Here is an 18,120-nt window from a genome sequence, read left to right as displayed (position 1 = left end):
GTCAGCCAGTTCTACACCGGTTCATCTATAGTGGGCCATTCATGCCGCGTACCAGAGGCTGTTCACCTGCTGTTGCTTTGCCTGATTTATTTTGCTTTATTGGTTTCATTTATTTAGTTGACTGGGTTGTTTAGTTCCTTGTTTGTTCTTTGTTAATTCTTTGGCTGTTTAGAAGTCTAGTCGCTTATTTACCTGTGATTAATCACTTCAGTTCAGTTCAGACAACTTTATTTATCCCCCATGGGCAATTCAATTGTAAATTCCCAGTCCATACATTCAGTCTCAACAGACAACCAACCAGATATAGTTAAAATGTCAGATGAAACGTTTCAAAAGGCATGGGACAAGTTATGAAAAATAATTGCTTTTGCATTAGCTTTTCTTTTGCAGTGTGGCTGAGTGCTGTCAGGTTGGGAGGCTAGGCACCCCGGGGGAGGTCCCCCACACTTTATGCATGCGAGTAAGAGCACTGGGACACACGTATTTTTGGATCCTGTTTGCGGTGAGGTTTGCTGCACCTGAGGTGACTGAGTTGTAGCACCGCTGCGTACTCCTGCCTCTCCACCAGTGGCCTCAGCTCACTTTCCCTTTTTTTTTTTGTATTTTGCTAAATGTATTTTGGACTGGTTTTAGGTATTTTAGTATTGATAATCTTTAGTAATTTTTTTTGTAAATTTTTAAGCTCTTGTACTTTTTTTTTTCTAAAGAAATCTATGCATTGAATATTATAGTTTCATTCCTTATGTTAGTTTATTCTCATTTGCCTTTTTATATAATTCACCTTTTCAGCAGCTCCAGTCCCTGCTATTTTATATTTTATTTCTAATAAGATATTTTGTTGGATTCAAAAACACATCTGTCTTATCAGTGTGGTGAAATCTGAATATGAATACAGTCGACAAAATGATCAAGTTATCTTTATATATTTTAATAAGAGCTTTGCAAAGGATCAGTGTCCAGTCACACAGAGTGCAATTGCAGACACAAACAAAGAGTGTACATTAAGTTTATAGAGGAAAAGAAAGAAGGAAGCAGGGTCAGGATGTGTGTGTGAACAATTGTAGGTACCATCCTGACTGTCTAACCGCCAAGAAGAAGCAGGTGTGTGTTCAAAGACAAACTACTCCTTAGTTTGTACCGGGCAGTAGCAGATAAGGAGCATACATGTGGGAACAGATTCATATTCAGGGATATACAAAGCCAGCTCATACAAAGTGCAGGATATAATTTTTCTATTACATCAGTTAACAAGCTGGTGTCCTGATATCCATTTAACAAACAGCTAGAGTTTAGAAATGGTATATCCTGGGGTGTGTTTCCCTGGGTGGCGTTGTGGCCCCCTCTTACTACATACTTCCCCTTACCCAACACCCCCTGCCACACGAAGTTGTTAAAGGCTCTCAGTAACTTTTAAGGGATGATGTCTGAGTTTGGCATGACCACTAACTTGCTCAAACCAGTTTTTTTTTTAGTTGCCTAAACTTAACCTAAGGTTGTATGACATGCTGAGTGAGTCCACATATAATTCCTGTATGTAGGATTTAAAAAAGTGGGCGGCTTCTAATGGTAGTATGAAAAGAGATACTGTGGCGGACAGTGATACACAGTGATATAAATGCAGCAACGACGACTACTGTTTGGACTCGCACTCTTTGGAGATACCATCTCGCTTATTTACGAGCCTCCTGCGTCACTTGTTCAGCTCTGCACATGAGGCATGTATTACACCAATGTTAGCGGGACATGTGCGTGCACATGTGAATTATATGTGTGGGACATGTGGTGTGGTGAAACCAAGCACACCCCTGAGTTTAGAGAGGCTCGCTGAAGTTCACCTCAGGGTTTTCTCGGGTTACACTTGCTCAGTTCCTCCTAAACATTTGCTTCATTTTCTCCTGTCAGAACGTAGCTGTGTCCCATGAGAAGACAACCGGGGAGACCATGTCGGACGGGGAGATTTTCAAAGCAGAGAAAGTCTTTATTAAAGACTCTTTGGAGGGAGGAGCAGGAAACATAATCCAACCGCTGACAGAACTTCAAGTAAGTACAATCAGAGCACCCTCAATGTCATATACTATGTAACATTGAGATACTATAACGAAAAGTTATAATACAGATATATATATATATGTGTGTGTGTGTGTGTGTAGACTGCTGTATATCTGTATCTATGCATGCTGTTTAATTTTAAAATGTAAACTTATATAGCTGACACACATTATAAAGCACTGTCATTGAAAAGTGAAATCTGATGGTTTAATTGGAATCTATTAATAAGTCAATATACAAATAATTCAAAATCTTTCATAGGGTCTACTTTATAATGGACTTATTGCAGAGTGGCAGATGGAGGCTTTTTATTTTTATTTTTAAGAATTTGGAGTGACAATCCATTTTCAGCAATTGTTTCTTTGGTTGTAAACTGTCATCTAGAGCACAAAAAAACCCACGCATGCTTAAGTTGCCGTTTAATGACAACTTGTTTCTTTTTCAGTTGAAGCCTTCGCTGGATCACGTGAGCCTATCTCACACCAAAGCCTCTCCCTCAGTCAGCGCTCAGTCTGAAAATACACCCAACCACGCAGCCGCCGGCACGGCCTCTATGGAAACAGCTGTTGATAAACACAGGGGCATTTCCCAGCGGCAGTGTCACGATACCTCTGGACGTGCTGAGGTTAGCTCGGGTTGCTTTGCAAATATAGCGTCTGTGTCAGACGACAGAATGAGCCCCACAGACTCTGCAGACTTGTTCCCCACGCTGGCTTCATCCAGAGAGTCCATCCTCTCGGAGGGCTCGGACAGAGACAAGAGCTGGTCTGCTGTGCAGCTTTCCTCTGTAACCTCTCCCGCCTCTTTCAGCCGCACCGTCTCCCCCTGCTCGTCTGTACGCTCTGGCGTCTTCTCCCCCTCTGTCACCCAGGTCAAGAGGCACTTTCTCGCTCCTGGCTCTAGTCTGATTCACATCCCTCAAACCTGTTTCTCATCCTGCGAGAGCCTGTCCTCCTCCATCTGTCCCCAATCGCCTCCTCCCCGGCACCGGCCTCCTCTCACCCGACTCTCCCTCCTCACTGCCATCCTGAGAAAAGGCCGTCTCCCCGTTCTGTCCTCTGCTCTGCAGAGGCCCTACACCCCCTGCTGGCCTGTTAACCCCGTGACTCTGTCCTTCTGTAATGCTTGCTCAGCAGCCTCCAGTGTGGCCTCCATTCCCCTGGAGTTTTCCTCTCGGTTCTCCTCATCAGCATCTATAGATAGTCAAAGCCACGGTCACAGGGAACCTACTAGATGTATCACCGCCCCTCCACCTGTGCAGTCAAATGAGCTCAGCAGACCATGCGCTCAAACTCATGTGAAAAGATGCTCGGAGCAAATTCACAGTGCGCCTAGATGGGAGCAGGTTATTTCACCCTCGCCAGTGAAGAGCAACAAGCTACCCCAAGCTCCACTGCCTCTGTTTTGCTCAAACTTCAAATCTGTTTCTCCACCAGAGCATGAAGAAACATTAGACTGCACAACTTCCAAAAAATTGCAACACACACACATCGCCATTTCAAAGTCCCCTGTGCTGAAACCCAGCAACACTCATATGCACCTCGAGGGGCACGCTGATAATAACCTAAAAAAACTTATCTCTCTGTCCCCTAAACTTATTAATGAGCAAGAGACCTCTGCGCCCCAGAAATGGAGTCGCTCGCCAAATTCATCTCTCTCACGGCTTCATACGCTTTCTCAAAAACTGAGATCTCCGCCCCCCTGTCCTCCTCAGCTTCAGCCCCCTCATCCACGCTCACCCTGCCTCACAGTTTTCCCTGCACGCACAGACGCAGCATCACCTCTCCCTCCTTCAGAAAACACCGCACCAGGAAGGTGTGAGTCACAGAGGAGCTGCTCTGCTTCCAAACCCGCCACACTGTCACAAGGTTTTCACAAAGCCCACTGCCTGTCCCCTTCCCGCTACACCCCCATCAGCTTTCCGGGATGGCCTTCGCCCACCAGCTCCCCCGCCCCTACCCCCTCTCCTGCTCCACCAATCAGAGACCTCACCCCGTCGCCTTCTCTCTCCCTCCGCTCCATCACGCCCTCCCCAAGGCCGGGGAGTGGAATATCAGACTGCAGTGACAGGGAGGGTAAAAAAAGAAAGGTAGCCGCTGCTTTTGCCGTATGCATGACAGGATATTATTTAATATGTTCTGTGTGACATACTGTTCTCCCACACCATGTGGTTATAAACAGATTTCACTTACTTGGTGGATGGATATCAAATCTGTTTTTAGATAGTCAGTCATAGCTGTATCATTTACTGCTGTTGTTATATGTCTTCGCTTTGTGGACATTTCAGACATACTGTAGACTGCTGGATTCTAACGACTGACATATCTGAAATCCAATACCATATGTTGAAGCGAAAGGAAAGCCATCATCGTAAAAATCGATGCTGCGGCTTTATAAAGCTCTGGTTTCTAGGCCGGAGAGCTGGAAGCTCAGTAGCGCCACACCACGGTTTGAATATTAGCAATCGGAACGCAGTTGTGTAGTTTTCTTGCCCGTCAGTGTGGAAAAGTTGGTTGTAGCTGAAGTTTTTGGTGACATTTACCATCAGTCAAATGAGCCAGCTGAGCAGCGAACAAGGAAGCGCTGTGGAAGCAGATGAGCACAGGACTCGAGTGTGGCTGACTGTTTTATGCATGATCAGTGGCCTGCAGCAGTGTGAGGGGGAAAAAAAGCATGCCCAAGGAAATGTAAAACACAAATGATTAATTTCCATGAGACATTCTCTGAAGTCTGTCTTAGAAATTTCACTTTTAAATTAATTTATAAGTCATTGTCTGCTCTTCTGTCTTGTCTATAAACCCTAGACACACAAGATTAAGTTAAGCTACAAATCACTCGCTGCAATTCCCACAAACACCCTCCTGTTGGATCAGCAGGTGAGTTCACTTTTTTGACTCTAATCCCAGTAATTCAACTTGTTATCCTGTTAAATATCCCACTGCCATAATGAGCTGGATTGATGCAGGGACTCTCGCCAACGTTGCAGTGTGAAGCACTATGTGAGGAATGAAAAATGGGAATAAGCCACAAAGCTTGCATTAAAAAGGGAAGTTTTCCATGAAAAAGATAAATCCTAAGTTGCCACTCGTGGGGCTTCATGGAGAATTGCATTTTTAACTGTAATTGCAAAAACTAGTAAGGCAAAAAAAAAAAAAAGAGACAGAAAACTAATTTCATTAGGATTTACAAGCTATAGATAACACATCTGAAAGACTGTCAGTTTTTTTTAAACCTGATTAAAAGTCAAATCAGGCTCAAAGAGACATGAAAATTTGGCAAATTGTTGTGTTGTTCACACTGCAGTATGATTCATTAAGAGATTCAGAGAAGGGAACGCTGTCTGTGAGGAATACAGAGTGGCTGAATATGAATTGAAGGAGATTCTGCAATGTTGTCGAGAGTATAATCACCCAAAGCAAGCGGCGGGAAACTCAGTCTGTCCTCCTTGCTTTGTATTCACAGGCGATCGACGAGCAGGTAGAGCGAGAGGACAGTCCCTTTGACACGTTGGACAGAGATGTTGAGGACACTCACGCTGAGGTATTACTCCGCACAGTACCGGCTGGTGTTCACTGCAAACTTCACACAACAGACATCAAAACCTTTTGTGCTTCCTACAGATGTGCTCACCTGCTCAGCTCCGGCAACAGTCGGAGGAACTTTACGCAGTTATTGATGAGATATTGGCGAATTCCATTCCAGCAGTGAGTTGACTCGATTATATAAAAAAAAAAAAAACATGAAACGTGTCCAAAAGTTGATGTGTGAAATCGAAAGTGATTTAATGGGTTTATTTTTGCAACATCGCAGACCTCCAGGTCATCGACTCCCAGCGCTGGTGTGCAGGTAACGTGTGTTTCTTCAACTTCATGGCCAGCTCATAAACTCTTGATTTTCCCCTTGAGATGAATAAAAACACTAGTTTGACATTTTGACCCTTGGAGATGCATTTAGTTTGTAGAGCCTTACCCAGTATGAAAACCACTAAATGGATCCTGTAACTTAGAGCTTGAAATCTTTCTCTGGTTGTTGAAATTCTAAAGACATACAAAAAAAGGTAAAATGGTTAAAATAAAAAATAAAGTAAAACTAAGTTTTCGAAAAGAGTCTGAAATATACGGTGGATCAACGCACTGCAACTTCAGAAAACGCATGTAAATAGACAAAACATGAGCAAATTCAGAAAACATCAATGCTGCAAATACTCACATCACAACCAACAAGCTGCAAGTAGCACAGACGACACCCGGAATGTTTCCTGAGGGACACCAAAAAAAAAAAAAAAAGTGGTGAACTCGACTGGGACGCAGTTGTTCATTGCTTTGAGACTTTTGTTCAGAAGGATTGAACAACAAGTGCGTCCCAGCCCGGTTAATCGCTTTTTTTGTGTGTCCCGTGAGCACTTCCACTGTCGTGTGTTACTTGCAGCGCGTTTCTGTATTAGCTTGAGTGTTGGCAGCACGTGATTTGTCAAAGTGATGAAGTTGTTTTCATGAATTTATTGCTCGTGTTTTGTCTATATTTTGTGTGTTTACATAAGTTGCAGTGCGTTGAGCTCTCAGGGCCACCGCAGTAATACATAACCTTTTGTTAACATATCTAAGTGTGGTTGTATGTTAAAGTTCACACAATGGAGACGTTACGCACATAGTGATGCAAATGTAGGCGCAATTTGTAGTGTATCATTCTTCAGTATAAATAAATGAACAATGATATTATTTATTTGTTCACAGACAGTTTCTTGTAACTAGACAGCTGTTTGTGCACAACAACGACAACAACAATGTGAAGCGACGTCACAAGCAAGATTCTGGATGCTCAGGCATCCTTGTTGTGGTTTGATCATCTCTCAGCAACAGAGTTATGGGAGCTCAGCTTTCAGCTACAATAAAAATATAACTAAAATAGTGAATCATTAAAGTAAGATTTACACTGTGTTTTACTGAAACACAAACTGGAAGTTGGATAAAAGTGAATTCTGTGTTATCAGCATCAGCATGAGAAATGAAAAGACATCTGTTCATTATTCATCAAAGGAGAAAACCTTTCACTGTTTCGACAGAAAACAAGTGTGTGTGTGTGTGTGTGTGTGTGTGTGTGTGTGTGTGTGTGTGTGTGACATAAAACCTGTGAAATTCAGTCACTGAGGAGGAAAAGAGGAAGTAACTCTGCTGCAGAAGAGAAAACTTAAACTTAAGGTTAAGAGTCAATAAATAACAAAACACTCCAAATTTTGCTTTTCTCCTCACATCTCCAAAGTTCAGATCTAGTCCACCTACAATTTCTTTTCATTGTCTCCCTTTCAGTCATTTTTGCAGTTGAGTGACTGCCACATATTTGAAAGAGTGATGAGCAATTTTCAGATGATTTCTTTTCCCCATTTTCCCACTAGACGAGTCTTGCGTAACTCTGTTGTTTACTTTCAGTTCTTCCTTTCTGTCTTTCTCTCTTTTTCACTTTCAGCAGAACAATTCAACCCTTCCAAAATCCTTGGGACGTGAAACCAAATATGTGAGTAAGAGCAGGTGGCTTTGTCTGTTGAATTCAATACACACATTTACCTCAGGACTTTACCTCCACAGGACCAAGGTGACATCCCACTGCTGACACTATGTTTATTTTCAGTCTAACTTTCAGACAGTTTTAGTCCCATGTTCACACGACTGAGCTGTTTCTTTCTATAATATTGTAAGGTCTTCACATAACCCTGTGAAGTGTCTTGAGATACGCTATACAAATTAAACTGAATTGAATTATTTGGCACCAAAAACTCAGTTAATAACAAACTACTCTTTATTCCTAGTCTCTACTTTCTGTATATTTTCTCACTATTCACGCACAAATTAATTTGCATTATAAGATATCACGCTTAATTTGCCAGAGATACAGAGAAGAGGTGCAATCCTTTCATACTTTTGTTTGCCTTTTATATAAAGCCTGCATTCGTCAATTTCGTTATCAGTATTTGTGAGAGACGTTATTAACTATGTTAATTTATTTTTTTCCATGTTGTTTATTCAGGCATCTCTTAGCAGCTTGTACCCATCTGCCAGCATGGAAAGAAAGTTGATGGATCCTAGAAAGGTAAAAATTCAATTTTCATTTGATCAAGCAACATTTGTAACACTGAAGTGTCTTGGAAAAGAAACTCAAGGCAATTAATTCCTCTCTGCCGTCAACCCCTGAATCCCTCCGTCCAGACGAAGCCCGGGGTTATTCGCCCCATGACGGCCATTCCAAGACTGACAGTGGAGGATGAGGAAGAGTTTTATCCGAACCCCTTCAGGCAGTCTGTCGTCAAGCAGACTTTAACTGACAACAAGAAGGAAAAGGTAAGCTGGTAGCATTCATTTATATTACAGTGAATGAATAATACACAGTGGTTTTAGTCCGTGCCGATGTGCCATGCCAAAAAGTTTCCACAAAGTTTAAATCATTATCATGGTTCAGATATACTAAGTTCAAGGTTGACTTACTAACTTTTTGGCTAATGTTTGTTCATATCCCATGGCCTTCTTCAGAAACAAACAAAAAAACCTGTTGTACCAGTCACATGTGGGACTGTTTGTAATGATTTTATTGCTTGGGACGTGCAAACAATGCACAATCTGTTTTATTATGGGTAAAATCTGTAATCCAAGTATAAGCAATAACTAATTAGAAAACAGTATTGAAACTCCTTATCAGTCAGTCAAGTCTTCAGGTTTTTTTTTAATGCAATAACAACATTATTAATTACTAAGTGCACATTCTCTTGCTTTACATTTGAGATCCTTACAGTTTCGCACGGTGGTGCAGTGGTTAGCACTGTCGCCTCACAGCAAGAAGGTTCCTGGTTAGAACAATGGCTGAACATCGCCTTTCTCTGTGGAGTTTGCATGTTCTCCCCGTGTCTGCGTGGGTTTTCTCTGGGGACTCCGGCTTCCTCCCACAGTACAAAGACATGCAGGTTAGGTTAATTGGTGACTCTAAATTGCCCGTGGGTGTGAATGGTTGTTTGGCTCTATATGTCAGCCTCTTGATAGACTGGCGACCTGTTCAGGGTGTTCCCCGCCCTCGCCCAGTGTCAGCTGGGTTTGGCTCTGGCCCTCCTGCGACCCTGTAAGGGTAACTGGTATAGATAATGGACAGTTTCCAGCTATAAGTTATTTCCACTATAGGTTTTTTTCCACTCTTTGCATATAATTTTAATTACACTTCTTCATTATAAGAAAAATGAGACGCTCTGTCTCTAACAAGCTTCTGCAGTGTTGACTTTGGATTTTACAAATCTCACACATGAGGGGAGCTTTAACACACAGGGGCTCGACCTTTAAACAGACTTATAACAAAGTTTGAACCCAGCCCATAATCAGTTCTGTATGTGGCAGTACTATTTAGTGTAAACCAAGTATACAGTTCAATGTCTCTGTTGAGATTACTCCAACTATCAGGTCAGGTTTAACAAATAAAGTCCTCAATCATATGATTAATGTGACGTTGGGAAGATGTGGATGGTCTCTAGCTATCTATTTAATCAAAGTCATCTCTGCTAGGAGAAAAGCAATGGAATATGTAGCTCAAAGCTCTTTGTTATTGCAGGATAACAGATTCCTGTTTTCATTTTTTCCCCTATTTTTTTCACTAAAAGACCTACAGCTATCCAGTGTGGCTCTGTTGTCAAACATCATTTTACTAGTTCTAGTGAAAGAAATTGGACACTTGCCTGCAGCTATTCTTTTCTACCTTTTCTACTCCTCTTGTTCGATTTTTCACCACACCACCTCTCTCGTCAGCCAGCCTTGTCAAAGCCTCTGAGAGGATGATTCTTCGTACTTCACAAGCTGCTGAGGTCCTGGCGTCTCTCCAGACCTTTTCATGTCAAACAACTTAAACTGGAGAGAGAAAGAAAGTCACCTCTGCTCAGCTCTGCTCAGAGTATACGTCCATACGGATAATGTGGGTAGTTTCACTGTTTTTCTCCACGTGTCGCACAGTTCATTGCAATCAACAGGGATTCCACTGCAAACAACTACAGCAGCTTTTCATGCAACCAGGAGGGGGTTGATAATAAAACATTTTTAAATCTTCAGATGAAAAAAAAAACCAAACAAACTAATTGTAAATTGACTCCTCGTGTGGTTTATCCGGCTCCAGAGAATCTCAGTGAGAGCTCCACTTTTGCCCTATGAAGAGGGGAAATGGGTTTGGAGAGCTGTCAGGAGAGTAGATGAGTGTGTGGCAATTTATCAGCCAAAGCTTTTGTCATGAACAGCATTGAGAGGTGGTCAAACGTTCACAATCAAACTGCAGGGAAAAAAAAATACCCATGCAGGGTTTTGGTTTGGGCTGCTCAAAAGGGAGTTGTATTTTTTCTAACCAGGTGGTGCAATTCAACAAACAGAATTAATGTTAATGTTGTTCCTGCAGCTTCTGGTGCAAGAATTATATTATCTCACTGTATTTGTGTTATTTACTGAGTTTACGCAGAGATCTTTTTTCCATATCAATATTAAAATGAATCTTTACTTTAATACAAACCTCTTAATCACGCAGAAAATATGAGAAAATCATTAGTATTACCAGTGGTATGTTCAACACAATTAATACTGAAGGTCACTGCACTGTGAAGAATCCACAAGGCTGAGGTCGTTGTGCAATAACGACCTATTAATTTCACAATGATAGTCCGAACCTTGTTCATTAGTTGAAAATATAAGTCACTAAATGTCAAGGTCAACATGACGATTGTCAGTGAAGAGAAACATTTCCGGATGAGGACATTTAAACCTTTACAATATTAGTACGCTTTCAACAATCTTCCACAGCAGAGGTTTTTAACACGTCAGTGCTCTTGACATGTTTGATGCTAAAAACACTGCTCTCCCCCTGAGAGGCAGCCGTTTACCACCACAATTTCTGATGCAGAGGCCAGAAATGGTTTATTTCCAGGGATATCTTGATGGAATATTTAGTTTCTTCATCTGTTGTGATGTGGAGCAGAATAATAGGCAGTATGCAATATGTACCAGAGCTTACCCTGCTGTTGTAATTTAACCGCAGATCTTTGATTCATTGCAATCCGCTTTATGCAGTGAGGTGATCGTTAATTAGTTTCAGTTCATGTTAATCACATGATGATTAAAATTTCAATTTACATGCTGCTGAGGCTGTTTTGTTCTTACACACAAATGCGACAGAATGTTTTAGTGGTGTGTGTGAGATGCCAAACAAACATATCTGCTTAGAGTTTGAACACATGCACATGCATATTTTGATTTTGGTGTGGGATTTCAGCTATGTGTGTGATTGACGGATGATGATTGTGAGGGAGGGATGAGTCTTTTAATTGATAAGATAAGTTAATTTAAGAATTATTATTTTCGACTCGCAACAACCAGCTGCATCAATCTCATTTAACTTCATTGCTGTAGTTGTTGCCATTTTTTGGGGCTATTTTTCTGGCTCAGTCCTAGTTCTTAGTTCCACCTACAAAACTCTCATTGGCTCCTTTTTGATTTTTCAACCTCAAACACCCGTCAGTCATCACAGCACCAGATCCAGCCCTAGTTAATATTTTTGATGGGAAATAATCTCAATACATCCCATTTTTTTAAATGAGTGATATACAGTTACAATTAACTAAAATAAGTCTAATTAACCAGCAAAAAAGGTCAAAGGTCATACCTTTCACTTAAAGGAATTCTTATTCAAAAAAGAAAAAGGAAAAATGAGGAGTAAGTGTTAAATTACCCATGTCAAATCAATTTGCAGTAAAGTTTCAGACCTTGATCTGAACTTTTTTGGACTTAAAAAAATGAATGTTAAAGTTGCTCATCACGTTTCACCATCAGAACGATACGTTTTCCACTAATTTGGTCACAAGTGCGGCTTAATTTATCCAGTATAGAGAGCATGAATCTCATTGCCCTCATGTTAAATTTTAGCAATTAAAACTTTAACCTCCCATTCGCAGCGTTGTGACATATACTTGACCTTCCCCACTATGCATTGTACAGTAAAATCCATTTGGTTATCACTGCTGTTTCATAATTCAAGAAAAATGACACATATTTTTTGCAGTAGAAAATTACACCCCTTGCCTGTAAATGATTATGTAACATCCTCTTGGTGTTAAAAATCCAGACCAGAATGTTTAGGCTCTATATTTATATACACAGTATATATATTTTACATCAGCTCATCAGAGTTTATAAGACAGAGTCAAAAAAATGTTGCATCAGATGATTCATGTAGGCAAGAAGCCGATGAGCATCAGCTGATGTTTACAATCGCAACCCTTTTCTCACAAGTCATTAAAGGAGTCTGTGCAATCTGCACAATCTGACAGCCCACAAACGCTCTCTGCTGTTTGTTCAGGACTTTTGCTGCCGTTACTGATTATACTGATTTCTCCTTCCACCACCGCGTGTCTTTCATTTTCTAGTTTCTTCTCTGGCTTCAGATTGCTTCACAGTGAATGTACATGAGCATTTCATATCAGGATATGACTCAACACTGAGTGTGCTGGCGTTGTTCATTCATCTTCCTCACTGGAACTTACTGCAGCTGTTTCCATGTGTTCTGTTAGTTATGTTATTTGATATGTTAACTGACAGTTGTGCTTATGATGGCATTATTCTTCATTGTATGTATTTACAGGTAAATTCTTAAAGGTACCGTGTGGAGTTTTTCTACCACTAGAAGCGCTATAGAGCGGGTCCCTGCTTTGTTTGATTTCATGTACATGTACTAGCAAACTATTTACAGTGCATGTTTCTCACTATTCAATTGATTGAGAGTTGATAGCAGCGCCAATAAAATGAAGCAAGCCACAAATAAAGGAAGTGGAGAAAAAAATTGCCTGCAAGTTCTAGTTGCCCCTCAAGATAACAGAGATCTAGTCTGTTGTAAACTTCAACATCTGGACCCTGATGATAAAATGCCTGAGCATCATTTTACATTGTCTTAAATTTCACTTCACACATAAAGAAGGTGACCAAAACAGTTTTTCACCATCATCATTTTCATCTTTTTTATCATCATCAATATTGCCAAAGTAATGCTGTTCCTATCTAACTTAATTAATGCTCAAAATAAATTAGATTATTTCATTAATTTTTTACTGGTCTTCCAAAGCAGTCAACTGAAATACGGAACTTTGATGCTTCATTTCTAACTCAAACAAGGAAGAGGGAGCTTATTGCTCCATTGGCTCCCAGTGTCTTTTAGAATAAATGTCAAAGTTCTTTTACTTGTTTGTAAAGCTCTTAATGGTTTGGGACGAGTTTACATAGCAGACTCTCTGTTGTTTTATAATCCATCATGAGCTCTTAGATCTTCAGGCTTTTAATACACAAAACTTTACCCACAAGAAAACAGGCAGAGCAGCTTTTTTATGCTCCTAGACTGTGGCATACCCTGCCAAGAGCTATAAGAGATGCATTTTAAACAACACCTTAAAACCTATTTATTTAATTTGACTGTCATGCTTTATTATTCATAGTTTATTCATAGTGGTTTCTGTTTTTATTTTCATTTATATTATCATCCACTTTTTCTTTATTGGCCATTGATTCAATATACTATATCATTTTTATTTTTATTGTAAAGCACTTTAAGCTGCATCTCTTGCGTGAAACGTGCTCTGTAAATAAAGTTTATTACAGTTTTTCTCAAGTTAAAGTTAAAGAAAACTCAGAAATCCGAAAACTAAATAGAAACTAAATAAATTTACCAGACATTATGGAATTAAAGCCAGCCAGCTTACGTACTGTCAATTTGAACATAGATGTGACAGAGGTGCTGGGTTTACCTGCTTTGGCAGAGGAAATGTGAACCACAAAATGAAACAGAACAAAACAAAGGAAGAGGAACATTGCACTGTGTTTGATCAAGATAATTGCATCTGACACCCGCATCCTGATCCAACTTGGATACTGCCGTTGGCTTGTTGCTCTGAGTGCTGCGTTGCTCTGTGAAAATACCAACCAGTAACATCTAATGCAATAATAATGTTCCAACCGCTGCCTTAACACCGCATGTTACTGAAGTAAGAGTATCCTATGTGAGATACCATTGTCCGGTGAAAATATGACTCCTACACATTTGAAATATTTGGCCTAAACGATGTCCCAAAGGAAGAACCGCACAGACATTTGTACGTTTTTCACTTCTAGCCAGCTTCAAGCTCGTATCAGCCGATGCACCTCCACAGACAACCCTGAACAGCTTCTGAATCCAAAAAGGCTGGTACTGGTATTTTATTTCTGAATTAGGATGAGACAATGTGTATCAGGGTATGGCATCTATATTCTGACACCGTGTCATATTTGCAACCACTCGATCACTATGATTCTACACATAGTGGCTTTAACCCATGGCAGGGTGACAGTCTTTAGTAGCCAATGCCAATGTGACATTTTTAGGCACTGGAAAACAATTCTTTTTATTTATTTATTTATTTTTGCTATAAAGACTTGTTTTGGTTCAGATATTTCAATATCAAACAATTTTGCGCACGTATATGAAACAAAAACAAGTGTACCATTAAATTCTGATATTTAGCTGTCTCACCGAGAGACAGGAAAATAAGGTTTCAAATTCATCTCTGTCTTACGGTAGAAAAATAATTTATTCCAGGGTGTGTTTCACTGCTGTTCATGTAACACAAGGGAATGGAAACAGCCAACAGAGAAAAACATCAACAGCCCCCAAATTGTCTCAAGTACATGTTGCTTTTGTAAATCACAGTTACAACAGAGGCAAAGCCAGCAATTTCACTCTGACTACATATTCAGCTGTCACTGTCATGTTAGCACAAACTAACAGCTTGTTAACCACTAATTTCTATGTTCACACGTGTAAAATATACAATTCAATATGTAAATATGAAACCTCTGGAGTTGCAAGGAAACTTTGTTGGAGCTATAGGTCGATAATTTTCTCCTTCATCCGGTGGTTGTGCTACCTTGGCAAAACACATCTTGGGGCAGGCTAAAGTGATAAAGTCTATATTGATCTTTTCATTTAACTTCTGTAAAATGGCAAGAAATGTAGGTGTATCGGAGATTCAAAAATTTTTCAGAGTGCTCTGTCTGCAGAAAAAAGCCAAACAGCAACATTCAGGAGAGCAGAAATACTGTTAAATATGATAATTTTAATCAGGGTAAACTGCACCTGCATTCAGCCTCTGTAACAGCTTTTACACCTGGGCAAATGTCACGCCAGTTTGTAGCATCACAATTATATTGATAAGCTGTAGACATCCCAAAATGTTTTCTTTCAAATATGATGAAAAATTTACCCTTTTAGTCAGAGAAATAGTAGAAAATGTGTTTGTGACAAAACAGAAAATGGCAATGATAGATGCTGCTGAACGTGATATGGTAATGCAATGTTAAAAAGCCTTCATACATTTCATAGATGTTCAGATATGTAATTGGGATAAACAGCTTATCAGTTCAAATTTTCAGTCTTGGTACGAATAGAGCAAATATAGAGCAGTTGATTACAGTCACTTTCCAATCCAGAAAGATAACTGTCAATTATAATCAAATACACAATGAATATTTATCCCAGTGCGAACCCCCGACAGCCTCAGGAAAAGCTCATTTCAGCCAATTTCACTGTGGGCTGAAATCAGTCTAAATGAAAACCAACTACTAAAAACTGCTGGAAATTGCACAATGGTAGAAGCTGCTGTTCATTTCCCACTGGCTGTAAAAATCAACTTAGATACCTTTGTGTCTTTTTCTATTTCAGGTGGCAAATATGAGTCCCGAAGAAGCAGGGAAAGATTTTTTCACAAGCTCTAAAGGCAAAACCATGAGAGAGGAGAGCAAGCCTGGAAGAAGAACTCCATTCTCATTATGTGACCTGCAGATTACAGAGCCTGAAGACCTGATCGGCCGTCCTGTGAAAGATGCTGCAGCATCTTTCAGTCCTTCTGAGGGGCGGATGGAAGCTTTTGAGACTCATATTTAAAGCATCAACACAAAAGCATTAATCCTTAATCCTATCAATTTTTTTTCAGTGAACAATCTGCTAAAACATATTCAGTATTTAAGCCCATTGCACAATTAAAGGAGGAACCAAAGATTAATTGCACCTTACCTATATTAGTGAATGAGTGCATGATCATATATAGTATGCACAGCTGTTTACAGCAGTTGACTACTAGAATTTAAGATGCCTTACAAAGACACTAAAAAGTCATGCAGTTGCGTTTGCTAATTCCCAACCCCCTTGGTCTGTCAAGTTTTCTGATCTCCCTTAGGTGCAGTTTACCATGATAAGTGGTGGCAGTTTCGTGTTTTGAAACAATTAAATTCAGACTGAGGAAGACAAAAGCTTTTCTAGTTTGCAACCATAAATTTTGCTGTCTCAAATGACAAGTGCTGCTAGCACATTTTATCAGCTCCAGCTAGCTAATTAAGCTCATGTTAGCTCTGTCACTTGGCTGAAAACACTGTCTCCCGAAGAGTTTTTAATGATTCCTGCTCACTTGTTAGAGACCTCTGTAAAATGGTCTTAAGTATGTTACAAGATGTTGTGCTAAAAGACTGAGACTAAGTCTAGGTTACGCTAAGAAAGAAGTGGTTTGTCTGACTTCATCAGAAGGCAGAGGTGTTTGTATCAGTTTGTATTTGTTATCTGAAAAAGCCGTCTGTCATGGAAGAAGACACTATCCATTAAATATTGGGATAACAACAACTATTTTCAGACACTCTCCTGCCTTCACGGTGATGCACTTGGCTGTGCAATAGTTGTGTTGTGGGAATGTTTGATTGTTGGAATTGGTTACAGAAACTGTCAGACTAAGCCCCTGCCGAAAGGTTTGTGTTTGTCTGCTTGTTTGACTATAGTTGTGGGGTCTGAAAACTGGAAGCCCATGATACTTGTGGGGTCTGTGGTGCTTTGTGGGGACCAAAATGCTGGACCCCAAATGTTTAGGGCTTTTTGGACATATTAAGGGTTAGGATTAGAAATTACGTTTAGGTTATTGTTAGGGTCAGGGTTGAGGTTAGGCATTTAGTTGGGATAGTTAAGGTAAAGGTAAGGGGCTAGGGAATCCAGTATGTCAAGGATAGGTCCTCCAAAAGATAGCTGTACAAATGTGTGTGTGTGTGTGTGTGTGCATCTATTTTGTCGTCTGATGTGCATTTCTGACAAAGTTCACCGGCGCTGCAATCACCAGGATCAGACTCTACCTTTATTTTGTACTGTTTATATTTTTAATCAGCATGTTAACTTTAATGTAACCCTTTCTCAGATAAAGAGACTGACTGAAATATTTCCTAAATCCAATAAAAAGCTGACAGAGCTGCTGAGGTTACCCTAAACTCTGACGTAGTAGCATCTAGGTCCAGCTTCCACACCGAGGTGACAGTAACCAACAGGGTAGACGGACCTGTTGTGCTCAGTTAGAAGGTTGCTAAGCTGTGATTGGACAGTTGTTCTTTGGGGGATGAGTTTAGCAAACGGTCAGTTGGTGCAAAACCTCCAGTAGCAACAAAAGATATTTCAAATCTGATCATAGCCCTGAATTTTACTTTCAAGCAAAAGCTATTTTGAAGAAAATGTAAAAAAGCGTACAGGCTTTTGTGTGATGAATTCACACAGTAAGGGTAATTGTGGTATAATATAAAGGTCACGCAATTTTGTAACTCAACACTACTATAAAGAAAATACAATTTTGATATTATTAATCGATTCGAGGAGAAACTGTATTATGTAATAAAGGACTTCCCTGTCTTGCTTGAGTTTCACTGTATAACCTTCCACTGCCAAATGCACATTTCCATGTTGATATAAATAAAATTACAGGCTAATGACATGAAAGTGTGCTTATATCTTATTCATGGATATAACCTTTCAAAAAGAATAAGAAGTGTATCAATCTGCAGAGCATGAGTGCTACAGGCCAAGCATTTGATTTGGTCTCTGGGATGTTCCCTGATTAGAAATCCTCAAAGCAAAAAATCTACTCAACCTCAGATTGGCTCTTGGAGAAACAGGAGTCAAAACGGTGCAGGTGATTGCTGCACTCACAGCGTCCACTGCCTGCAAACAATAGCTCAACATCAAATG

The 18,120-nt window shown here is 40.1% G+C and overlaps 1 protein-coding gene across 4 annotated transcripts in view; it reads left to right on the top strand.

Annotated features, from left to right (window-relative positions):
• Positions 1–17,784, top strand: part of mlip (muscular LMNA-interacting protein) — a 30,843-nt gene extending 13,059 nt beyond the window's left edge. For 2 of the 4 annotated variants that reach the window (XM_056396225.1, XM_056396223.1), the window contains 10 exons: positions 1,903–2,040; positions 2,495–4,138; positions 4,854–4,925; positions 5,512–5,589; positions 5,670–5,753; positions 5,860–5,895; positions 7,513–7,560; positions 8,071–8,133; positions 8,250–8,381; positions 15,793–17,784. In XM_056396225.1, the coding sequence (XP_056252200.1) occupies positions 1,903–2,040; positions 2,495–4,138; positions 4,854–4,925; positions 5,512–5,589; positions 5,670–5,753; positions 5,860–5,895; positions 7,513–7,560; positions 8,071–8,133; positions 8,250–8,381; positions 15,793–16,014 (2,517 nt within the window). In that variant the 3' untranslated portion in view covers positions 16,015–17,784. Of the gene's footprint in view, positions 1–935; positions 1,716–1,902; positions 2,041–2,494; positions 4,139–4,853; positions 4,926–5,511; positions 5,590–5,669; positions 5,754–5,859; positions 5,896–7,512; positions 7,561–8,070; positions 8,134–8,249; positions 8,382–15,792 lie in introns of those variants that run through there. The other 2 variants (XM_056396226.1, XM_056396224.1) reach the window with 2 other exon arrangements.
• The last annotated feature ends 336 nt before the right edge of the window (positions 17,785–18,120 follow it).

This window comes from Seriola aureovittata, chromosome 14, assembly GCF_021018895.1.
Source record: "Seriola aureovittata isolate HTS-2021-v1 ecotype China chromosome 14, ASM2101889v1, whole genome shotgun sequence".
Taxonomy (NCBI): Eukaryota; Metazoa; Chordata; class Actinopteri; order Carangiformes; family Carangidae; genus Seriola; species Seriola aureovittata.
This window is presented reverse-complemented; position numbering and strand designations above follow the sequence as displayed.